Source organism: Thamnophis sirtalis, unplaced genomic scaffold (genome assembly GCF_051295495.1).
Source record: "Thamnophis sirtalis isolate CommonGarterSnake01/CBP01778 unplaced genomic scaffold, rThaSir2_p1.2 scaffold_8, whole genome shotgun sequence".
Lineage (NCBI taxonomy): Eukaryota > Metazoa > Chordata > Lepidosauria > Squamata > Natricidae > Thamnophis > Thamnophis sirtalis.
The window spans coordinates 9,571,178-9,597,328 of NW_028261388.1; the positions used below are offsets into that span (position 1 = coordinate 9,571,178).

General features: G+C 43.6%; 1 protein-coding gene across 1 annotated transcript in view; it reads right to left on the reverse strand.

Moving 5' to 3' along the window:
* NOX4 (NADPH oxidase 4) overlaps positions 1–26,151 on the reverse strand; it is a 117,925-nt gene that overhangs the window by 72,356 nt on the left and 19,418 nt on the right. The window contains exons 5-9 of the mRNA XM_087722073.1: positions 22,611–22,708; positions 20,125–20,152; positions 18,695–18,767; positions 13,517–13,597; positions 1,811–2,033 (exon numbers count right to left, since the gene is read on the reverse strand). Of these exons, the coding sequence (XP_087578199.1) occupies positions 1,811–2,033; positions 13,517–13,597; positions 18,695–18,767; positions 20,125–20,152; positions 22,611–22,708 (503 nt within the window). The remainder of the gene's footprint in view (positions 1–1,810; positions 2,034–13,516; positions 13,598–18,694; positions 18,768–20,124; positions 20,153–22,610; positions 22,709–26,151) is intronic.

Sequence of the window (26,151 nt, forward strand, 5' to 3'; positions counted from 1 at the left end):
AGGTGTTTCTGCTGGCACAGCACTTGATCAATATAATTCTCATCAATCAGTTAAAGAGCTTTCCAAAAGGGGAAAAATAGTTTTTGCACTCTGCAAACCTCACAAAAACAGGCTTGTTTTTTTTCCCAAAAAAAAGGGCATGAATAGCCTTTGGGGGTGGTGGTTGCAGAATGCTCCGGGGGGGGGGCAAAAACGAGCAAAAAGCAGTCCGTTTTTCATGAAAACGGGCGCGTCTTTTTCCAAAAAGATTGCATGCATAGCCTTATGGAGGCTTATAGAGTGCTGCTGGGGGGAGCAAAAAACAGCCCATTTTTTTGCTCATTTCTGCCCTCCCCAGCCCCCAGGAGCTCTCTGAAAACCTCCATAAGGGTATGCACAGCCATTTTTGTGAAGAGGGTGGGGCTTCGGGAGGCAAAAAATGCTGTATACGGTGTATAAGACGCACCCAGATTTTCAGCCTCTTTTTTGAGGAAAAAGGGGTGTCTTATACTCCGAAAAATACGGTACCTGTATTTCCCAAGCACTTTATGGGATGCCTGTGTCTGTTTAAATATCACCATTCCAAGAAGCATCAAAAAAGAAACACTATTTTTCATTCCCCCTCTGCTAATGCAAGTATATATATATATTTTAAGTTAAAAGTAAAAACAACTTCATCCAATTTACACATTTTAGAACGTAAATAAAATCCCATTGCTTAGATCAGATTTGCTGGCTGGGGAATTTTAGGAAGTTGAAGTCGAGACATCTTAAAGTTGCCAAAATTGAGAAACGCATAACTGATGCCCATTAAACTTGGATTTAACTTTTATTTATTCAATTTCTATAGTTGCCCATCTCAATCCAATTGACCCTTCGATTGTGCTAACATCCTCTTAAGGCTGCTGCAAGATTCAAAATAGCAGCCAGCTGAACGGCGTTTAAGTGCACACCTAAAAACACAATTAATTTATGCAACAAATTTGAAACAGCTTTATTAGTTAATGCTCAATATTGTCGCCTAGTCAAATGTACGCTTACATGCAAACTTGGGTTTGCAGTTCTCAACACATTATACACAAGCAGCTCATGCCCTCCACTGGCTATTCCATGCTAAGACCGTCATACAAGTGCTATACAATCGTTGTTTATTAATGGTTTATTTATTTTTATATTGTTTATACATCCTGAGTGCGTACACTTGGAAGAATACATATTTTTAGTTTTAGACCTGTGCCTGGATTGCCTTCCTATCTCTTACCAGATCTCTTCAACACCACAAATAAGGTAAAGGTAAAGGTTCCCCTCACACATATGTGCTAGTCGTTCCGAACTCTACGGGGTGGTGCTCATCTCTGTTTCAAAGCCAAAGAGCCAATGCTGTCCGAAGATGTCTCCATGGTCATGTGGCCGGCATGACTCAACACCGAAGGCGCACGGAACGCTGTTCGCTTCCCACCAAAGGTGGTTCCTATTTTTCTACTTGCATTTTTTAAATGCATTTGAATTGCTAGGTTGGCAGAAGCTGGGACAAGTAACGGGAGCTCACTCCGTTACATGGCGCTAGGGATTCGAACTGCCGACCTTTCTGATCGACAAGTTCAGCGTCTTAGCCACTGCGTTCCCACCTGTCTAAATCTGGAACTCAGCCTACATGACAGCCTACCTCTCCCTTCCCTCCCAGACGTTTAGCTACAAACATTTTAACAGCTTGTTCCCTGTCAACTCGGGATATTTATGAACGTTTTGGCGCTTTTCATACCGCAAGGGCCAACTGGTAGCAGAAGCATCCCCGCCAGAAGCACAATACAACACAGATGTTCACACGAACCTCAGGGAAACAGGCTTGGAATTTTGGCTCTTCGGCACAAGCAAAGTCGCTTTCCAGAAGAGGTTCTAGCTCCATCAACGGTCCTGGGAAATGCTCCACGGCACTTCCTGTGAGAGGTGGTTTGAAGCCACTTTCAAACGGAAGGTCCTTCTCAACGGTCCCATTGGGATTGTAACACCCAGGGGGGTGCTCCTTTAAGTTAGTTTGGTATTTCAGAACTCCTCTGCAGAAATTTAAAAAGAAAAAAGAAAAAAAAAAGAAAGGCAATCTGGTCACCACGATGCAAAGCACATGTTGACAATCTGGAAAGTGTGCAGAGAAGAGCAACAAAGTTGATAAAAAATCTGGAGGCTAAATTGCATGATGAACAGTTGAAGGAGATAGCCCATCAAAGAGAAGGATTCAAGGGGACATAACTGTGTTCTGACTTAGGCTTCCCAAGAGCATGAAGCAAATTCCTGGTCCCGACAAAAAAAATCCTTTATTAATTTCCTATGAATTCTGCTCATTCACATCCAGCAAAGTCTTTCAAGGGAGGATTTACAGTCACAGACCTTATCTGGCTTGGAGAGCTGCCAGGCCGAGATCTGCAGAACTTGGCAAGGAGTCTCGGAGAGTCACGAACCAATTAAGCGAACTAATTGTCTCCTGCAAACTCCACTCCCCTTTCGCTCCTCTTTTATTCACTCTGGGAGGGGCCATTCCTCATCCACCTTTGGCCTTACTCCCAAATCTACCCTTGTTCTTCAGCTGTTCCCTTCGTCTGGCCACTCTGCGCATGCGCACACTGGGAACAGGCTCCAGCTGTTCATCTGCCTCACTGATGTCTGACTCTGAAGGCAGCTAATAACTGGCATATGGCTCTGGCCACCCCTCTGCCTCCGACACAGAGCCCTCATCAGAGCCTTCTGCAGACTCCAGGACTGGCCCATGTAGAGAACTGGTTCAGGGGCGTAGCAGGCCTGGGTCGCCGCTGGTTCCAGCGACCCATCCTGCCAAACCACTACCGGTTCAGCTGAACCGGGCTGAACCAGCAGGAACCCACCACTGATCTAAATCTAATTATATTCAGGAGTTAAGTTCTGAAGCTTACTAAGAGTCCTCCTTACAAATGCAGATAATGATATTTGTTTATGAATCCCCCTGAGCAAAATCTACACAATACAACCACATACATTTTTTTTTTTTTGCTTCCGTAATGATTTCCATGGGACTCCATTTTGAAAAATTATTCTCGCTCACTTAGAGGGGGGAAACACACACAATAAAAACAGGATGAGGGAAGTAAATTCATTTTCTCGTCCCGTTCTTTTGATCCTAGAGCTTGATTGATATCCCCTGACTGGGCAACTTGCAGATTGTGAACCAAAAAAAGTAAAAGAAAAAAATGAATAAAAGCAAACAAACGAACGCAGAGGTGAAATTAACAGTCTTGTTTCTCTCTCTTGTAATTGCGGCCCGGGTGCTGTGCTTGTTTTTAATTATCTTTATTTACAACGGTCCCCTCTTACACAACCAAGCCTTCGCTTTAACCATGCAAAGCCTCCTCTTAAGAACAAACAAACAAACAGTATATAATGAAGGCGGCAAACACACACCAGTTTTATTCATTTTTACGGTGACAGGAGCCCTGGTAATTTCCACATGGAATGCTGTGCTTTAAAAAAAAAGAGGCCAAAACACTGTTTTCTGCTCAAACAAAAGGGGCCAATTCCGGTTTCTGCAGCAATAATATTTCTGGGAACTATGCTGCCCCGCTGGCATTTGGAGGTGTGTGTTTTGGTGAAAAGAAAGGAACCCACGCTTCAAAACTGCAGTCTGAAATCCGAAAGGAGGAGGAAGTGCGAGAAAAAGGCTGCTTCTGACCCCCACGGAAACAGTATATACCAACAGTTTAAAATGAGAGAGAGGCTGAGCCAAGCATAAAAGTCCCTCAGTCTTTTGGCTTTTGTTCCCCCCTCCCGAAGTCCTTCAGCTAACAAACCTACATTTTGCAGACATCCTGAAGCAGTGCTGCAGGATCATTACATCGGCCATTAAATCTTATCCACCCCCTTTAAAAGGAGGTGGAAATCAGTGCTGCAGTGAGTATCGCTAAAGCTAGTTTGGCTGCCTTGGCGTTAACTCCTTGCAGGCAGCAAAATCTCAAAGAAAGAAAGAAAGAAAGAAAGAAAGAAAGAAAGAAAGAAAGAAAGAAAGAAAGAAAGAAAGAAAAAAAGAAAGAAAGAAAGAAAGAAAGAGGGAGGGGACAGGCAAGCAAGCAAGCAACAAAGAGAGGGAGGGAGGACGGACAGATGGAAGGAAGGCAGGAGGAAGGCAGGCAAGCAAGAAAGAAAGGGAGGGAAGGCAGAAGGAAGGTAAGAAAGAGGAAGGGAGGGAGGCAGGTAAGCAGGCAAGCAAGCAAGAAAAGGAGGGAGGGCAGAAGGAAGGAAGGAAGGAAGGATGGCAAGCAAGCAAGAGAGAGAGGGAGGGAGGGAAGGAAGGAAGGAGGCAGGGAGGCAGGGAGGCAGGCAAGAAAGAGAGAGGGAGGGAGGGAGGGAGAGAGGAGGAAGGCAGACAGGCGGGCAAGCAAGCAGGCAAGAAAGAGAGGGAGGATGGACAGACAGACGGAAGGCAGGCAGGTAGGCAGGCAAGCAAGAAAGAAAAAAGAGAGGGAGGGAGGGCAGAAGAAGGAAGGAAGGCAAGCAAGAAAGAACAAAGAGAGGGAGGGAGGGCAGAGGAAGGAAGGCAAGCAAGAAAGAAAAAAGAGAGGGAAGGAGGGCAGAAGGAAGGAAGGAAAGAAGGCAGGCAAGCAAGAAAGAAAAAAAGAGAGGGAGGACGGACAGATGGAAGGAAGGAAGGAAGGCAGGCAGGCAAGCAAGAAAGAAAAAAGAGAGGGAGGGAGGGCAGAAGGAAGGAAGGAAAGCAGGCAGGCAAGCAGGCAAGAAAGAGAGAGGGAGGGAGGGAGAGAGGAAGACTGGAGGCAGGCAGGCAGGCAGGCAGGCAAGCAAGCAAGCAAGAAAGAGAGGGAGGACGGACAGACGGAAGGAAGAAAGGAAGGCAGGCAGGCAAGAAAGAAAGAAAAAAGAGGGAGGGAGGGCAGAAGGAAGGAAGGCAGGCAGGCAAACAAGTAAGAGAGAGAGGGAGGGAAGGAAGGAAGGAAGAAGGGAGGGAGGCAGGGAGGCAAGCAGACAAGAAAGAGAGAGGGAGGTAGGGAGAGAGAGAGGAGGAAGGGAGGGAGGGAGGAAGGCAGGCAAGAACAATTAATCAATAGAATAATTTGACTCCAGAAGTTGTGGGTGCGCCAACACACTGGAGTCTTTTAAGAAATTGATTGGGCAACCATTTGTCTAAAATGGCATAGGGTCTCCTGCTTGAGCAGGGGGTTGGACTAGGCAACCTCCACGGTCCCTTCCATCTCTGTTATTATATATTCTGAAGCCTTTGCATGCACGCCTATCTGTATCTTTCACAGTCTTGACAAACACTGCTAGTCCTCAAGGTATCAAAGAGAATTTTTTTCTCCTGAAATCCAAATAGAAAGCCTCATTTTCTGTCTCTGTGAGAGTGACCTTGATCTTCCCTTTCACATTTAAACTGGTGGGGAGGCCCATCCCAACAACTGGTTTATATTGGAATTTTTAGCCCCAGGAAGCCTGAGGGAAAGGGGCAATTTTTTTAAAAGAAATTGAAGTCTCCTCATTACAGGTTAAACCCTAATTTTTTGCTGTTATGTAACAGTTCTTTAGTGAGTCTTACCCCATTTGATGACCTTCCTGCCACAGTTGTTAAGTGAATCACTGCCATTGTTATGATAGCAATACGGTTGTTAAGTGAATCTGTCTTCCTTCTTGTCTTTGCTTGTTGGAAGGTTGCAAAAGGGGGTCACGTGATCCCAGGACTCTGAAACCTTCCTAAATGTGAGTCAGTTGCCAAGGAGCCAAATTTTGTTCAATGATCCTGGAATGCTCTAATGCACGTGAGTATAAAAAAATGGCTTTAGTATTGTGGCCCGCCAGCGGCCATGAAAGCTGGCAGCAGACTCAGACAGTGAGGAGGTTGGGGAGGAACAGGGGCCAGTCCTGGAGTCAGGGGAAGGCTCTGCGTCGGAGGCAGAGATGGGGCCATGGCAGGGGTGGGTTTCTCACCCCGTTCCAACCGGTTCGGTTGCTCCAGCTGCTCCTGGAGGATCGCGCAGGCGCTGTATGCGTCCTGCGCATGCATGGAAGCGCAGAACTCATCAAAACTGGGTAAGGAGCGCGGGCGGGTGGGTGGGCCCTTCGCCGTTCCCGGAAGTTACTTACTTCCGGGTTCGCCGACCAACCAGTTCGCAGGGACTGCCGCGAACCGGTTGAAACCCACCCCTGGGCCATGGCCGTCTGACAATTATCAGCTACCTTCTGAGTCGGAGATCAATGGGGCAGAAGAGCAGCTGAAGTCTGTTCCTGATGTGCGCATGCGCAGAGTTGCCAGGAGAAGGGAGCAGTTAAGGAACAAGGGCTGACTCTAGAGTAAAAGCACAGGTGGATGGTGAATGGCCCTTCCCATAGAGAATAAAGAGGAGCAAAAGGGGAGTGGAGTTTGCAGGAGACAATTAATTTGCTTCATTAGTGTGAAGATTTGTTCGTTACTCTCAGAGACTCCTTGCCAAGTATTTTTTTTTTGTACAACATTGTGCTTGGAAGATATCGGCCTGGCAGCTCTCCAAGCCTGATAAGGTCTGTGGTTGTAAATTCACCCTTGAAAGACTGTTTGCCGGGACTTTGCTGGATGTGAATGAGAGGAATTCGCATTAGCTTAATAAAAAGGGTTTTTTGTTGGGACAAGGAGTCTGATTCGTGATTTGGGGAAGCCTAGGTCAGAACATGTAGTCACTTTTTCAGTGTTGCTGTAACTTTGAACGGTTACTAAATGAATAGTTGCAAGTTATGAACCACTTGTGCAGTTGTAGTAACAATCATGCAACAGGTAGTAAATTCTGGTTCTCAGCAAAAAAAAAAACATACATTGTGGCCATGTGACCACAGAACACTGCAACAGAGGTAGTAAATGTGGCAGGTTGTTGAGCACCCAAAATGTGACCACAGGATCACCAGGAGAGGTGAAGCCATCCGTTGGAATTGGTATCTTTTGGGTGGGATCCGTTGTAACTTTAAACAGTCACTTAATGGCCCGTCATCAATCAAGGACTCCTTTTAATTGGCAGATTTTGGTTAAAGATCAGAAGACTGCCTGGTTCTAGTAGAGGCTTCTTTTCCAGAGCAAATAACAAAGAAAGTAATTTAAGAGAGATATTTTTGCACTGCAATTTTTAAAGGAGACTCCCCTGACACCGATGTGGTAATTATGTTCCACTTCAATATCTTCATGAGACAGAAGTGGGGATTAACTAATTTTCAGTTCTGCAGTGCTTCATCTTCTGTTTAAGGAGAGTCCTTATACTTACGTGATTCCTCTTTAAATATTGAAAATGATGACTTATACAGGGGAGATGGGATATTCCTCTTAATTATTCCATCCCCAATCTATCCCTCTACCCAAGAAAGATCTGAAAGCCAACGGTTTCCCTTTTGGGATCTTTGTTGTTGTCATTGTTGTTAATTGCGAAGTCATGTCCGACCCATCACGACCCCATGGACAACATTCCTCCAGGCCTTCCTGTCCTCTACCATCCCCTGCAGTCCATTTAAGCTCACACCGACTGCTTTGGTGACTCCATCCAGCCACCTCATTCTCTGCCTTCCCCTTCTTCTTCTTTTGCCCTCCATCTTTCCCAGAATTAGGCTCTTCTCCAGGGAGTCCTTCCTTCTCATTAGGTGGCCAAAGTCTTTGAGTTTCCTCTTCAGGATCTGGGCTTCCAAAGAGCAGTCAGGATTGATCTCCTCTAGGACTGACCGGTTGGATCGTCTTGCAGTCCAAGGGACTCGCAGGTGTTTTCTCTAGCACCAGAGTTCAAAGGCCTCCATTCTTTGGTGCTCAGCCTTCCTTATGGTCCAACTTTCACAGCCATCCATTGCAACTGGGAAAACCATAGCCTTGGGATCTTACTTGCCTCAAATCCTAGATTAGGGCTAGAAAGAGACATTTCCTCTGTGTTTCTCCTTTCTGGCTCTTGTCATGCAATTTGAGGTCATCTGATTATCATTTGTGAACCTTCTCAGATGGCTTCCAACAGGCAAGGTCATTGGGGGATGTGGGATTCGCTTAACCTGGTGTGATTCAGTTAACCATTGCAGTGATTCGCTTAATAACTATGGCAAAAAGGATTATTGAATTAGGCGTGACTCACTTAAGAACTGCCTCGCTTTGCAACACAAATTCTGGTATCAATTGTAGTCATAAGTTCAAGGATTTCCTGTAACTTCTTCCAAAGAAGATAATTGGAGAGAAAGCATCATGGATGGTGTGCGATAGCCTTAATTTTACTCAGTTACAAGGTGGAGAAAGGCAGGTGAGAAATACCTCACAACCACACTTTTCTCTCCAGTTGGCTACACTGTCTTGATGTCCTTCAACTTCCACCATGCTGATGTTTTCAGGAGCCAAGCTCCTATTACTAAAAGCAAGGAGAAATGGTTGGAGAACTGTCAAGTTGAGTCAAGGCAATTGGGCTTCTTTCCTTTTTGGGTTGAAATGTATCTTTACTTATCCAAATAGCTTCTTCAGTCTGAGCTCAGACTGAAGAAGCTACTTAGATAAGTAGCAGATGTTTCACACACACCCCAAAAGAAAAGAAGTCTAGCTGCCTTGACTCAACTTCCAGACAGATTTACAACCATTTCTCTTTGCTTCAGTGCTCCCAGACAAATCAACCACAATGACTGAGAATCTTCATCAATGGGTTCAGTAAGGCAGAAGTGAGAGGGAAGGAGAAAGGAAGGAAAGAAGATGAGGAAGGAAATAAGGAGAAAGGTGGAAGGGAGGGAGGGAGGGAGGAGGAAGGAAGGAGAAAGGCAGAAGTGGGAGGGAGGGAGAAAGAGAAAGGAAGATACAGAAGGAAATAAGGAGAGAGGTGGAAGGAAGGAAGGAAGGAAGGAAGGAAGGAAGGAAGGAAGGAAGGAAGGAAGGAAGACAGGCAGAAGTGAGAGGGAGGGAGAAAGAAAGGAAGGAAAGAAAATAAGGAAGGAAATAAGGAGAAAGGTGGACGGAAGGGAGAAAGGGAGGAAGAAAGGAAGGAGAAATAAGTGAGAGGGAGGGAGAAAGGGAAAGGAAGGAAAGAAGATAAGGAAGGAAAGGAGGAGGAGGGAGGAAGAAAAGAAGGAAGGAGAAAGGCAGAAGTGGGAGGGAGAAAGAGAAAGGAAGGAAAGAAGATACAGAAGGAAATAAGGAGAAAGTAGAAGGAAGGAAGGAAGGGAGGAAGGGAGGAAGGAAGGGAAAGGCAGAAGTGAGAGGGAGGGAGAAAGGGAAAGGAAGGAAAGAAGATACAGAAGGAAATAAGGAGAAAGGTGGAAGGTGGAAGGGCGAGAGGGAGGAAGAAAAGAAGGAGAAAGGCAGAAGTGAGAGGGAGGGAGAAAGAAAAAGGACGATACAGAAGGAAATAAGGAGAGAGGTGGAAAGAAGGAAGGAAGGAAGGAAGGAAGGAAGGAAGGAAGGAAGGAAGGAAGGGAGAGAAAGGCAGAAGTGAGAGGGAGGGAGAAAGGGAAAGGAAGGAAAGAAGATAAGGAAGGAAAGGAGGAGGAGGGAGGGAGGAAGAAGGAAGGAAGGAGCCAAGGTGGCGCAGTGGTTAAATGCAGCACTGCAGGCTACTGCTAGATCAGCAGGTCAGCGGTTCAAATCTCACCGGCTCAGGGTTGACTCAGCCTTCCATCCTTCCGAGGTGGGTAAAATGAGGACCCAGATTGTTGGGGGCAATATGCTGACTCTCTGTAAACCGCTTAGAGAGGCCTGAAAGGCCTATGAAGCGGTATATAAGTCTACTGCTATTGATATTGCTATTGAATCTCTCCTGCAAAGATTAGCATTTTTAGAACCTGGAAAGAAGCACATTTGGAAAAGAGAGGTGTTTGTTTAAGACAGTTTCTCCTGAGAGAGAAATATTACACTAGATCTTTTTATCACTGTCTTGAATCTTTGCCAGTGTACACAATCCATTATTGCAATGTTAGAAACTCACAAAGCCCTTGACAGAAGCGGTGCACCATTATTCACCTATCTCAAAGGAGGACGCCTAAAACGGAAAGAACAGGTATCTATTTTTCATTCAGAGTTGAAATACCTTCCCCATTTACGTGGTCCCATTCAGAAAACCCCCAAAGTGGAACCGAGATTTGGGGCTAGGGGGAAAGGAAGATTTTCAGGAATAGAGAGTAAACGTTCCATTATATTTTCTGCAAAATACCCATATTTGGAATCATCTATTAAGGGATGCGGTGGCTCAGTGGCTAAGACTCTGAGCTTGTCGATCAGAAAGGTCGGCAGTTCGAATCCCTAGCGCCAAATACACAACGTTTTGTACGTAACAAGAATGATACAATTTGCCATACGCTCTTTCGTGCATCTACCTCAATCTTGTTGGTTCAGTGGGAGGGAAGAGATTAAGAGATACAAGGACCGCTAATGCTCCATCCTTTGGCAATTTTGTTCTTTGTTTGGGAAATGTCAGGAAAGGTTACTCAAACATTTTGTCTTTGGTTTTTCTAGCCCACATAGCAACGAGGGAGAGATGACAAAAAAAAGAAAGCTTCTTCTCTGTCTATGTATCAATTCACTTTTGGGGAAAGCGCCTGTCAACCTTTAAAAAAAACAGAATAAGAGGCACAAAATGGTGGTAGCTACATCTGACTGGCCTTGTGTGGGCTCCGAAGCTCCATGGGGCAGTGGTGAAATCTATATTTTTTCTCTACCAGTTCTGTGGGTGTGGCTTGGGGTGTCATGTGACTGGGTGGGCGTGGCTATGTAGTCGTTTGACTGGGTGGGCGTGGCTATGTAGTCAAGTGACTGGGTGGGTGTGGCTATGTAGTCATATGACTGGGTGGGCATGGCTATGTAGTCATGTGAATGGGTGGGCGCAAACTCAACGGAATTGAGTTTGACACCCCTTGTCCAGACATACCTAGTCCCCTCAATTGTTCATCAAACAGCTTAGTCTCCGGACCTGTTATCATCTTTGTTGCTCTTCTCTGTAATCTTTCTACAGCTGTGATGTTGAACCTATGGCAAGAGTGCCAGGAGGTGGAACGCACCCCCCTCTCTGATGGCACATGAGCTGTCACCTCAGTTCAGCTCTACCACATGTGGCCGCACACCTCCTGCGGGCCATCTGGACTTCAGGTCTCTGCCACGCATGTGGGGAGGAAAGGGGGGGGGGTCAAGTGTGCATGCACAGGGGGCATGGGGCATGCACGGGAGGGCGCATTTCATGCTTTGGGCACTCCAACCAGAAAAGGTTAGCCATCACTGTTCTAGAGTCTCAGCATTTTTTTGCCTTGTGTTTATATGGAAAACAAGTCAAATGCTTAAGAACTGCTGCCCTGTAATGGATGTGCCATGTTCATACATGTAGCTGTGTCCCTTGATATTCACAGGAGTTACCTTTCAGACAACACTAAGCTGTAATAAGTTCCCAAATAATCGGGCATAAACAAACACACTTTACACACTTATAAAAACCTGCCCAAAATTTTCAGCATGCACAGCACGTACCAAAACAGACTCAAAAGTGTGAATGTGTAAGGCTTTCCACAAAGGTCGCTATACATATTTCCAAACTATGGCTATTTGCAACTGCAGATAATGAGAATGCAAATAATAATAAGAGCTGCCAGGATGTGGGTACACGCACTTCCCTACAAAGAAAGAGCAGGGCTAGGGGAAAAAAATAATAATAATTGAATTAATAACTGGCAATTAGAATTAATTGCCTGTAAAATAAGGTGACCCATTTTGAAAAATGGTTGTTTTCCCGTCTGCATATGCTAACCATTTTCCCTCTCTGATGCATACACGCGAACCCTTTTCTCCCATACGAGCAACACACAAATATTACGGCAGCAAATACAAAAACAGGAAAAGGATGGGGACTGAAGGAAGCTGGAAGGAGGAATGGAAAGAGGAACAGAAGAGAGGAACCAAACTTCATGGAATTAAAGCAAAGGGGAGAATCATTTTTCGCGAAAGAAAAGAAAAACTGAACCACTATTTTCAGGATACCAAGTGTTAAGGGACTCTCGGTAGTTTGTTCCTAGTTTCCTAGGATCTGCTTGAGCAGGGGGCTGGACTAGAAGACCTCCAAGGTCCTTTCCAGATCTATTCTGATTCTGAAATCTCCAGACAAAGACCCCTCTCAAGCAACAGCTGGTCTTCCCAGATGCCCACATTTGCAGCAAAATATCAGCAGTCATTTGTTCGTTCCTTACATCCAATAATCCTTATTTTTGTCTTACCGGATTCTCCTTTCTCAATTTATTTGATCAATCTTTAGTCTTCCTATCACATGGATAAGCACAGATAATCCTCAACTTGCGACCATAACTGTTTTTCAGTTGCTCAGAGAGACAGTTGTTAAGTGGGTTTTGCCCCATTTTATGACCTTTTTGGACACAGCGGTTAAGTGAATCACTGCAGCTGTTAAAGTCAGTGCACGGTTGCTAAGTGAATCAGGTTTCCCCCATTGACTTGGCTTGTCAGACGGTCGCAAAAGAGGATCACGTGACCCCCCAGGACACTGCAGCCGTCATAAATGCGAGTCAGTTGCCAAGCTTCTGACTTCTGATCGTATGACAATGGCGGCACTTGATGGGTGTGAAAAATGGTTGTAAGTCACATTTTTCAGTGCTGTTTTAACTTCAAATGGTCACTGATCGGACTCTTGTAAGTGGAAGACTAGATGTATATTTGTATGTCCTGACTGCCCCCTTAAAAATAAGTCAATAGCATAATATCCTGACATTTTAAATGTCAAAATAGATCCTATTGCAGGCTGTATAAGGATTATGTTTTTCTTTGGCGGGGGGCAGAGGTGAGTTCCTACCAGTTCGCACCTATTCGGTAGAACTGGTTCGTCAAATCTACCGAACCGGTTAGAAGAGGTTCCACCAGTGGACCCGGGAAGCAGGCCACACCTACAGAAGAGGTTCCAAATTTTTTTGAAACCCACCACTGGTCCTTGGATATGATTATTCTACACTGTCATGCTCATATTTATAAAACTCAGTGCCTCTGTGAAAGGTAAGGATGACTACTGCGTTTGTGGTGCAATCAGAACATTGCGTGTGTTGAAGTTGTTTTAACGCAAACCAAAGATGCCTTTTAAAAAACAAGTCTACATCATATTCTTATGCATGCCAGTGCTGTGTGTGAGGTAATTTAAGGTGGTTCTGACAAGTGTCGTCGGCATCTTCATATCCAGTCACATGGGCAGCAAGCCACTCCCATCCAGTCACATGGGCAGCAAGCCACTCCCACAAAGGAGGCCACACCCACAGAGTAGGTTCGAACAATTTTTGAAACCCACTACTGGTGGGGGGTTCCATCAGGGCCAACGGGGTGGGCGTGGCCAGGGTGGAGTGGGCCATGCGGGACAATTCTGGGCCTATCACAGGCCAGATCTAGCCCGCGGGCCCTGTGTTTAACACATCTGCAACACGCTTGACAGTTTTCATCCCAATCCATCTGCAAGCACGCTCGATAACTGTGACAGAATTGACAACTGTAGCTTTGCTAAGCCTTGCAACGACAACACGAGATCTTGATATGACACACTTGCGTTCCTTCCACAGAAGTACTTACCGGGAAACATGCAGTATCAGCAGCAAGTAGAAGACGAAAAAGAGATTGTGGGTGTACCAAAATATGTCATAATCTGAAATCCTGCAAAGACCAAAAGGAACAGATAAATTACCGGGGAATCAAACAATTTTTCATGGTTATGTTCTCAGCGCTGAGTGGGCCAACATTTAATTACTCGAACCTGGATTTATTCCAGAGCATTGTTGTTGGTTGTTGTTTTTAAATTTATTTTCTTTCTAAAAGAAAAGCGTTTCAAAGCAAATACATGATTGTTTACCCCCCCCCCCAGAGTATTTTTTTGCAAAAGAGATTTTTTTTCTAAAAGGCGAGAGGAAAAGAAGAAAAAATGAGGAAGAAATGACAATTCTTTTCAAATACTTAATTGGATGCTAACACAGAAACATGTAAAGGTCTGTCCTTCATCATTTTAGAGTGCAGGATATGGAATAATGGATCTAAGAATAATGGATTTCAGTTACAGGAAAGGCAGACACCGAATGATTGTTAGAAGACATTTCTTAACAGTAAGTGCCGTTTGACAAGGCAATCAATTATCTTGAGAAATGGTGAACTTCTCTTTCGATTAGAATTTGGAAAGTTATATTTGGGGAACAGTTTAATTTTGGATTCCTATACTGAGCCCGCGGTTGATGTTGAGTCTTTGGGAAAAGTGCAAAGAAGAGCAACTAAGATGATTAAAAGACTTGGAGTCTAAAACATTCTACATTTAGTCAAGAAAAACAAAATGCACAGGTTTTTTTAGATTTTAGATTTAAAGTTTATTTATATGCCGCCCTTTTCCCTGGGGGGACTCAGGGCGGCTTACAACTTAAAAAGGGGGGGGGGGGAGACAAACTTTTAACATATAAGGCAAATACATAATTAAAACACAACATTCATACTATTCGGGCGGGTTGTAGTCTTAACCCCAGGCCTGACGGGATAGCCAGGTTCTGAGGGCTGTGCGGAAGGTCTGGAGGGTGGTGAGGGTACGAATTTCCACGGGGAGATCGTTCCACAGGGTCGGAGCTGCCACCGAGAAGGCTCTCCTCCGCGTAGTTGCCAGTCGACATTGACCGGCAGATGGGACTCGGAGGAGGCCTAACCGGTGAGATCTAATAGGTCGTGTGGAGGTAATTGGCAGTAGGCGGTCTCTCAAGTATCCAGATCCATTACCATGGAGGGCTTTATGGGTGGCAAGTAGCACCTTGAAGCGCACCTGGAGATCGACAGGTAGCCAGTGCAGCTCGCGGAGAATAGGTGTTATGTGGGTGAAACGAGGTGCACCCACAATCGCTCGCGCGGCCACATTCTGGATTAGCTGAAGTCACCGAATACTCTTCAAGGGCAGCCCCATGTAGAGCACATTGCAGTATTCCAGCCTAGAGGTCACAAGGGCACGAGTGACTGTTGTGAGAGCCTCCCGGTTCAGGTAGGGGCGCAACTGGTGGACCAGGCGAACCTGAGCAAATGCCCCCCTGGTCACAGCTGACAAGTGATGTTCGAAAGTCAGCTGTGGGTCCAGGAGGACTCCCAAGTTGCGGACCCTGTCTGAGGGGCGTAGTGTTTGACAGTATAGGTGGCACCTTGCTCAATAGCAGTAACTGTGAGAGGGATCTTGGAGTCCTAGTGGACAACCATTTAAATAGGAGCCAGCTGTGTGCAGCAGCTGCCAAAAAAGCCAACCTAGTTCTAGGCTGCATAAACAGAGGGATAGAATCAAGATCACGTGAACTGTTAATACCACTTTATAAAGCCTTGGTAAGGCCACACTTGGAATTCTGCCTTCAGTTTTGGTCGCCACGATGTAAAAAAGATGTGGAGACTCTAGAAAGAGTGCAGAGAAGAGCAACAAAGATGATTAGGGGACTGAAGAACAAATGTGAAGAACAATTGCAATAACTGGGTATGTCTAGTTTAATGAAAAGAAGGACTAGGGGAGACATGATAGCAGTGTTCCAATATCTCAGGGATTGCCACAAAGAAGTGGGAGTCAAACTATTCTCCAAGGCACCTGAGGGTAGAACAAGAAGCAACGGGTGGAAACTAATCAAGGAGAGAAGCAACTTAGAACTGAGGAGAAATTTCCTGACAGTTAGAACAATTAATCGGTGGAACAACGTTGCCTCCAGAAGTTGTGAATGCCCCAACACTGGAAGTCTTTAAGAAGCTGTTGGATAGCCATTTGTCTGAAACAGTATAGGGTTTCCTGCCTAAACAGGGGGTTGGACTAGAAGACCTCCAAGGTACCTTCCAACTCTGCTGTTGTATATGGCTATGAAGAACGGTTGCAGGATTTGAGTTTGGCTAGTCTAGAGAAAAGAAGCATTAGGGGGGGACTTTGTTGAAAGCCAACTGGGACAGTTGTAAACCATGATCCTGTTACCCTGATATGTTGCAACTATCATTAATACATGCCAGTTGATGAGCATACAAATGTTCTTCATGTGAGTACGGGGATACTGCAAAAGTCACATGAAAACCAGTCATCTTTTTTTCACCGCTGTTATAACTTCGAACTAGCTGTTGTAACATCGAACAGTTGTTAAATGAATGCTTGTAAGTCAAGAACTATCTGCTGGCTGGGGGATTTTGGAAATCCACAGCTCCTAAAATTGATGTCAGTGGTGGGACGCAACCGGTTTACTGGTAACAACCGGTTCGGTGAGTGCACGATTCGCGCACGCGGGCGCCTTACAAGCAGCATTCAAAAGGCAACCTTTTTAAGTCTCAAAACGTAACTTCTGTGTCAGCACCTGGGTGTAAAACAGCTGGCGCGCGGCAATCCTTGGTGCCGCGCGAATCAGCTGAGCTAAAAAACAAGGAAATATAGGACAGGAAATTGCAGGGGCCTGTGGGTGGGACCAAATACTCACTGGCACTATTGGTTCACCTGAACCAGTCCAAACCGGCTGAATCTGACCCCTGGTTGATAGAAGAGAAGAGAAGGGAAGGGAAGGGAATGGAATGGAATAGAATGGAATAGAAGAGAACAGAATAGAATACAGAATAGAATAGAAAACAGAACAGAATAGAATAGAATAGAATAGAATACAGAATAGAATAGAATACAGAAAAAAATAGATCAGAATAGAATAGGATAGAATAGAATAGAAAATTGGAATGAAGAATAGAACTAGAACTAAAATAGAATAGAACACAGAAGAATACAGAAGAAAAGAGAATAGAATAAAATAGATTTCTTTATTGGCCAAGTGTGATTGGACACACAAGGAATTTGTCTTTGGTTCATATGCTCTCAGTGTACATAAGGAGAATAAATACATTCATCAAGAACAAAAAAATACAACACTAAGTGATAGTCAAGGTTACTAATAAGCTATCAAATTGTATTAGGAAACAAATAAAAGCAATATAAATTTTAAAGATACAAGCAACATGGTTATAGTCGTAAGTGGGGAGACATAGATACTAGGAAGGAAGAGAAGAATAATAGTAATGCATTCTTAGTAAATGATTGACAGTGTTGAGGAAATTAGTTGTTAAGCAGAGTGATGGGGTTTGGGGGGAAAACCTCCTTATGTCTACTTGATCTGGGGTGCAGAATGTGGTTGAGTAACCCTCCTCTGGAGCATTACAGAGGTTGAAAAGGAATCTGAGGCACCCAGTCCAAAAAATAAAACACTGTATGCCATTTGCATCTGAACATTTTGTTTTAGTCCCTTTCCTACATTTATGTGCTGTATGATGGAAACAAAAATAGCCAGGGTAATTATTGTAATCCTTGCATTCAGTTTCAGTTCTGTCCCTTGGCATTTTCTTTTGCATTGATTACACCCGAAAAGCTCTTTTTAGCAGCTGTTGGCATTCCTTGACATTCCTCCCTTATCCAGTTTCACTTTTTTTGACAATGGAAACTCTGAGGTCCCTTTAAAAATTCATTGTGGTGATATGTTCTTCTATCTATTTCTTCCATGCATCTTCTCACATTGTTTTATGCACACCCATACCGGCTTTTTTTTTTAAAAAAGCTTCATCCTTTTTGCCTCAGGCAACAATGCATACGCAATATTTTACCTCAGTGTTTTCCAACTATTTGAAGATGTGTGTACTTCAACTCCCAGAATTTCCTAGCTAGGCATTCTGGGAGTTGAAGTCCTCACCATCCTTCCTCCCTCCCTCCCTCCCTCCCTCCCTCCCTTCCTTCATTCATTCATTCATTCATTCATTCAATTCCCCTATTTATTTATTTATTTATTTATTTCCTTCCTTCCTTCCTTCCTTCTTTCTTTCTTTCTTTCTTTCTTTCTTTCTTTCTTTCTTTCTTTCTTTCTTTCCATAAACCTTTTGAATACAGTGTATTGTCAGGACATATCATTTACAAAAAAGCAACAAGAGAACAAAAAGAAATATCAACATATATATTAATGATAACAATTGTGTAACAGAATAATTTTAACTAGATTCCTCTTTATATTAGCTTATTTGTAAGTCTGTTAATTATATTAGCATATTTATAATTATAAACCACCTTTATATTTGATTAAGAGATAGCAATAATCTTTCTTCATCTAATTTCTACCCCTTACTTTTAACCACTCGTAAAGTCTATTCCACGTTAAGTAATATTCTGTGTTGTCTCTGTCCTTTATTTTTAATGTCAATATGTCCATCTCTGCACAGTCTAATATTTTCTGAATTACATCCTCATCTAATGGAGTGTTCTCATTTTTCCAATATTGTGCAAATACAATATTTGCTGCTGTGAATAAATGCAAAAATAAAATAAAATATTTCTGGAGAGAAAGGAGGAGAGGAAAGTGGAGAGAGGAAGGGGAAGTAGAGATGAGAAGGACGACAGAGGGAAGAGAAGAGGTAGTGATGGGGAGGAGAGAGGGAGAAGAAAGCGATGGATAGGGTACAAATATGGTGTATGGAGAGCAGAAGAGCCAATAATTGTTTTTGGGAGTTGATGGTAAGATCAATTGATGTAAACATTTAACAATATAACATAATGTTGGTTACGTAATAGTATACATGTGGTTATTTGTTATGAAAATGAAAACATAAAATAAAAACTTTTTATATATATAAAAAATATTTCTGGTCCACACAATTTCAAGTGGCCAAGAAAGTGAAACAACTGTTTTGCTTGTTTGAACCAAACCCATGAACAGTTAAAACAATGCTTCCTACAGTGGTCAGACTGAATCTTACCTAATTGCATAAGTGGATGCGGTAGACATGAGAAATAAGATTAGCACCATAAGGACACCGGTTAATCCAGGAACTGAAACAAAAGCAAAACAGAATAGCTATAAATTCTACTTTTCTCTTGGCACTATTATAAAAAATGACAGCGGTTAAAGCCACATGCTTTAGACCAGAACAGTTAGCCCTCTTTGATTTTAATGGATTTATTTGAAATATGACTACTCGAAGTGGTGCGGTGGCCTAGAGGTAGAGTTCTCGCCTCACAATCAGGAGGCTGTGAGTTTGATCCTAGGTAAAGGCAGATATTTCTCTCTCTGGGCACACTGGGAATATATCTGCTGAACAAAACTCCGCATTGGCAACAGGAAAGGCATCTGGCCATTCAAACACTCTGCTAGCTCCATTCAGTTTCACAGACTTCACTGATTAGGGATTAGGGGGGTCGTTAAAAGATTACGATGATTTGAAATATGACTACGGTACTTCTGGATCCATTGGGTACAATTTTAAACATCCCATTCATCTGAGCACACGAGAAAAGGGAAAGTATAATAAGATTTCCGACAGGAAAATTAATTACAGGTAGTCCTTGGCTTACAAACATATTTGACCCCAAATTTTTTGTTGCCAAGCGAGACAGTTGTTAAGTGAATTTGATCCACTTTATGACCTTTCTTGCTACAGTGGCAAGAAAGTGAATCTCTGCAATTAGTAACATGGTTATTAAGTGAATCCGCCTTTCCCATTAATTTTGTTTCTCTGAAAGTTGCTGAAGGTATTTTAGGACACTGCAACTATCATAGTCTTTAGAGATTCTCAGTCATCCAGGTCATGGTTGTCCCAAAGGTGCTTTTTCAGAAGGCAACTGGACTTAGAGCCGAGGTGGCGCAGTGGTTAAATGCAGCACTGTAGGCTACTTCAGGTGACTGCAGTTCTGCAGTTCGGCTGTTCAAATCTCACCGGCTCAAGGTTGACTCAGCCTTCCATCCTTCTGAGGTGGGTAAAATGAGGACCCGGATTGTTGTTGGGGGCAATATGCTGACTCTGTAAACCACTTAGAGAGGGCTGAAAGCCCTATGAAGCGGTATATAAGTCTAACTGCTATTGCTATTGCTATTGCTACTTTCTTGGCTTTTTTTCTTTTAAAGACATTTTGCTTTCACTCTCGGATGAGAAACGAAACATCTTCAAAGAAAAAACAAGAAAGTCCAATTGCCTCCAGAAAAAACACCTTTGGTGCAACTGTCCTAAATACATTTTTTTTTTTTTGAAATGCACAAATGATTGCATGCATCACAGACACAAAGACACAATCAGACAGCCCCGAGGATGAATGGCAGTGCTGGTATTAAGAGCCCCAATTTTGTTTCTGTTTTTCAAAGCTCCATCCAGAGGTTTTGTTGCATAATTCAACAAAGCATCTTCTCAGTTACCTGTTGCAAAAAGGAATTTCCTGGGATCCTAGAAAGCAGAGACAGACACAAACAGTATGAATGATTTAGCAAGGCAGGAATAAGTCCATCAGTATTCTTAGCCAGAGGCATGTTTCTGGAGATAAATTGCTGAGCTTGACTACAAACAAGCTGTCTAAATCATATAATATCTCTTATCTGAACCTTTTTTAAAAATGTTGGTCAGAAACTGTGGGGGATGGAGTATACACCTCCTAAGCAATTAGGAGTGAAAATGGAAGGATAGATAGAGATAGATAGATGATAGATAGATAGATAGATAGATAGATAGATAGATAGATAGATAGATAGATAGATAGATAGATAGATAGATAGATATAGAAGATAGATAATGATAGATGAAGGATCGAGGATAGATAGATAGATAGATAGATAGATAGATAGATAGATAGATGATAGATAGATAGATAGATAGATAGATAGATAGATAGATAGATAGATAGATAGATAGATAGATAGAGATAGAAGATAGATAATGATAGATAAAGGATAGAGGATAGATAGATAGATAGATAGATAGATAGATAGATAGATAGATAGATAGATAGATAGATAGATAGATAGATAGATAGATAGATAGATAGATAGATAGATAGATAGATACGTAGATACGTAGATACATTGTGGTTTACCATAAACCATAATGGCTGGATTCGCAAGTCAAACCAATGATATTATATAGGTAAAGGTTCCCATCGCACATATGTGCTAGTCATTCCTGACTCTAGGGGGCGGTGCTCATCTCCGTTTCAAAGCCAAAGAGCCAGCGCTGTCTGAAGACATCTCTGTGGTCATGTGGCCGGCATGACTAAACACTGAAGGCTCACAGAATGCTGTTACCTTCCCACCAAAGGTTTTTTCCTATTTTTCTACCTGCATTTTTTATGTGCTTTCAAACTGCTAGGTTGGTAGAAGCTGGGACAAGTAACGGGAGCTCACTCCGTTACGTGGTAGTAGGGATTCGAACCACTGAACTGCCGACCTTCTAAAATTGGACTCCCTAAATATGTATCCAAACTAGAATACATTTTGTGTTTTTTTGGAATGACAATATGGCTCTCAACATAAGCAAAAATATTTTTAATGTAATTTAAAGTCAAGCTGGGCACCCACGATGTGAACATTTTGGGAATACTCCCTGGACTTTAAACTGGAATTGTAAGGATTTGTCAATGGAAAGCCTTGTTGTGTAAAAGTGCACTCTAGAAAGCCAATATTGAGGATAGGAGCCGTTGTTGGCATAGTGGTTAGAATGCAGTACTGCAGGCTACTTCTGCTGACTGCTGGCTGCCAGAAGTTCAGCAGTTCAAATCTCACCAGGCTCAAGATTGACTCAGCCTTACATTCTTCCAAGGTCAGTAAAATGAGGACCCAGATTGTTGGGGGCAATTGGCTGCCTCTGTAAACTGCTTAAAGAGGGCTGTAAAATGAAGTGGTATATAAGTCTAAGTGCTTAACCCAGGGGGCAACTTTAAACACTCAAAGAGACACAAAGATCCTAACCGGAAGTTCAATTCTGGAGCTGACCGGAAATCTGGTTCCCCCCACCATAGAGTCTCCTCCTAGCATGGTGTCCCTTTTCCTCGACCTGTCCTAACTGACCCTAACCTGAGAATAAATCTCACAATTGGGCATCCAGCTCTCAGAAGAGAACACCATATCTTTCTCCCTGACCTTCCTGAAAATCTTCTCCGAGTCAGTGTCCTCCAGAAGAACGAACATTAGACCTCCCTCCCTCCCAAATGTCAAATAAACAGGGCCTTTGTTGGGAGTCCTGGCTGTTTTAGCTCCAGGTTATCTGATAGTAAGGTAAAGGTAAGGGTTCCTCTTGCACATATGTCCTAGTCTTTCCCGACTCTAGGGGGCGGTGCTCATTTCTGTTTCAAAGCTGAAGAGCCAGCATTGTCCGAAGATGTCTCTGTGGTCATGTGGCCGGCATGACTAAACGCCGAAGGTGCAAAGAACGCTGTTACCTTCCCACCAAAGGTGGTTCCTATTTTTCTACTTGCATTTTTGCATGCTTTCGAACTGTTAGGCTGGCAGAAGCTGGGACAAGTAACGGGAGCTCACTCCATTATGTGGCATTAGGGATTTGAACCACTGAACTGCCAACCTTTGTGATCGACAAATTCAGCGTCTTAGTCACTGAGTCACTACATCCCTATATCAGTTTAATGGTAACTAAATGTGTGGTTCGGATTCTTTGTGTCTGACATAAATCCTGATATGATCATGACGCGGCGCTAGGGATTCGAGCCGCCGAACTGCCGACCTTTCTGATCAACAAGCTCAGCATTTTAGCCGCTCAGCCACCGCACCCCTCTGACCAACCACGTCCCTCTGGATAGTAGAAGTTTATTAAAGCAGAAGTGCTGTCTACTATCTGGATAGCAGAAATTCATTAAAGACTTCTCACTGCCTGGCTGCCAAAGGTTCGCTCCACTCACTTCACCACGGTAGCCGGCTGCATTGAGTGCGAGGAACTCTTCGCTGTAATTCACAGAGAAGTTCAAGGCATTCACCAGGTGGGCCGCCACATGGATGACTAAAACAGAACAAAGAGATCATTTCACCAAAATGCAAAGTGGAGAGTTTTCCCCCCGAATCTTCATTCCACTCTTGCAGAACGCAGGTGCAACCTTGCAAACAAGTTCAAGATTTTTTACCGAGATTCTCAGGCCTCCAGATCATGGGTATCTCAAAAGCGCTTCCCCCCCCCCCCAGAAGGCAACTTTGATTTGATTTGATTTATTGCATTTCTATGCCGCCCTATTCCCAGAGGGACTCAGGGCGGCTCACAAACCAAAGTAAAGGGGGGGGAATACAAACAGGAGGAAAAACACGGGCAGACAACTACAGCAATTTAAAAAAACACTCAAGGACCACACAATTCGAGCGGGGGGGTGGGGGCACCCGTCAGCCCCAGGCCTGTCGGAACAACCAGGTTTTAAGGGCTTTGCGGAAAGCCTGAAGGGTGGTGAGGAGTACATAAAATCTCCACGAGGAGCTCGTTCCAGAGGGCCGGAGCAGCCACAGAGAAGGCCCTCCTCCGGGTGGTAGCCAATCGGCATTGGCCGGTAGATGGAATTCGGAGGAGGCCTAATCTGTGGGATCTAATAGGTCTGTTGGAGGTAATTGGCAGCAGGCGGTCTCTCAAGTACCCAGGTCCAATACCATGAAGATTGGGCTATGTTTTTTCCCTTGGGGAAGAAGAAGACGTTTCACTTCTCCTCCGAGAAGCTTCATCCAGTTCTGACTGGATGGTGTGGAAGGGAATGGATGGATCATATTTCTTTGCAGTCATTAGCACTCTCATAATCCACTTACCTTTTGAAAAAAAGCACTTTTGAAACAAGTTCCAGATTTTTTCCCCTCTATTTTTTTTTTTTTTTTACGTTCTCGAGATTGTTTTCGCCTAACAAATTCTTGGTACCCATTTTATGTACTCCTTTTTAATGATCCCATAATCCCCAGAGGGGTGGAATCTGGGCAACTGAATGGAGCGGAGCATTTACTGGCCGGATGCCCTTCCTGTCACCAATGCGGAATTTTATTCAGCAGATAAATTCTCATTGTGCCCAGAGAGAAATAGCTACCTCTACCTAGGATTGAACTCACAACCTCCTCCTGATTGTGAGGCGAGAGCTCCACCTCTAGGCCACCGCACCACTCTAACCGCTTGGTATTCCTTAATAAATAATAAGAAGAATTATTCTTGATTCTTACATTCCCTCTTCTTTCCCATTGCTGTCTCTAAAGATTACCATATTTTTCAGAGTATAAGACGCACCAAGATTTTGAAGAGGCAATTTTTTTTTTTAAAAAAAAAGTTTTTTCACTCTACGGACTTCCAAAAAACAGCCCGTTTTTTTTTTTTTTGTTGTTGTTGTTTTTTGCAAAAACGGGCCCATTTTTTGTCAAGGTGAAAAAATACCTTTGGGTGTACTTTCCACATGAATTCTTGACTCTTAAGTCCAATAGTGGGAGAAAACCTGGAAACATAGGGTTGTTTTTGTCAAGAGTTTGTTGCAAAAAATCACATCCAGAAAGCACACACAGATAACTGATTCAGCAGGATCCATTAACTCCCTTAGATACACAATAACACATGAATAAAGGTATAATACTGTGGAAAGTTATCACCCAGCCCTATATTTCCCTGGATGTGAAAGGGAGAAATGTTTTAAAGAGAAACTTCCTGCAGCTTCCTGCCTCCCCACCCCAAGGTGGCGCAGTGGTTAAATGCAGCACTGCAGGCTACTGCTAGATCAGCAGGTCAGCGGTTCAAATCCCACCGGCTCAGGGTTGACTCAGCCTTCCATCCTTCCGAGGTGGGTAAAATGAGGACCCAGATTGTTGGGGGCAATATGCTGACTCTCTGTAAACCGCTTAGAGAGGGCTGAAAGCCCTATGAAGCGGTATATAAGTCTACTGCTATTGCTATTGCTTTTGTCAATGGGCCATTAAGAAGGCCAAGCTAGTGTCTTTACATAATAAAGAGTTCTCCACTTCAGCTCCAAGAAGATGGGATTAAGGCATGATAATATTGGCCCTTTACCCAACTCACCACATGGCATCTGAGAACTCAACCAAACCTGGATTCAAAACACAGCCTAGAGAGTTGCCCCTGCATGTCCTCATGGGAGTCTGACAACCAATCAGAATACATTTCTTACACAGGAACAGGAAACAGAGATGTGGGGCTGAACAGAGTATAAAGCCAGGGACTTTCAGCATCTCGTTCTCTTTTCTTCTTTACCCAACATCTGGAAGCATGTGATCCCCCTTTTCTGTTCAGGAGCTCAAGCCCTGTGATCCTGTCCACCATTAAAACCATCTTTCCAAGCAGCCTCTGTGTTTGCAGTGTCTTTTTCCCCACTTGCAACTGAACCCAGAAGGACACTTCTTCCAACACCTTGCCTTTCTGTTCTCTCTCATTTATTTTACCCCTTGGAGTAAGCCAGCTCGTTTTTAGGATTCAGTTTGAAATCCTATTTTTGCACGCATTTGCCTTGACCTCTTCAAAGGGTCTTCCCAGAGGGTTTTTTTTGTGTGTGTGTGTAATGTACCGAGGGTCCAATTAATTTTGGATATCTCTTCTCTTTGCCAATTTCTAGGTGGCTTGGTACCCAAGGGTATTTTAACTGTCTATCCCTGTTCAGTTCAAACTAGAAAGCTGGAGAACAGGGGATAACCTCTGCATTTTGAGTTTCCAAGTGAGGTCTTTGGGGTCTCTACTAATCAGACACTGGGATTATTGTACAAGTTTTTTCTTTTCATTACAGTCATCTGAATTCATCTCCTCTTACTTAAAATGACTCACTGTATTTCTGTGCAGCTAAAGCTCTCCAAAAAGCAAATTGCAAACATCTAGCTATTTCTATGGCTCACAATTTGGTGCCGATAGCAGTTCCCACAAGTTTTAAATGTAAAAGGTTGAGGAAAGCAGATGCAGAAGAGAAGAAAATGCGATGGGACGGGTGGCGTATCAATGTAGTAAACATTTTTTTAAGGTGCTAAGAATGAAGGACAATAACAGAATAACAGAATTGGAAGGAACCTTGGAGGTCTTCTAGTCCAACCCCCTGCTCAGGCAGAAGGGTAATGACGATTTAATAGCTGACCAAATGCTGTAAGGCTGTAAACCAAGATGATGACACGAGGATGAGTCAGCAGGGTTACTGCCACTTTAAGAAGCTGTATATATAAGGGAGGCCATGTGAGGGCGTATTTCTCTCCTCGTGTATCTCTCTCCATGTAGAGTTGAAGATTGATTTCTTGACTAGTATTTGCCTGACACATGTATGTATGTATGTATGTATGTATGTATGTATGTATGTATGTATGTATGTATATATAAGTCTTGTATAGGAGAGATACCCCCTCACATGGTTAGAGTGCTGTACTGCAGGCTACTTCAGCTGACTGCTAGTTCAGCAGTTCGGCTGCTCAAATCTCACCGGCTCAGGGTTGACTCATCCTTCCTTC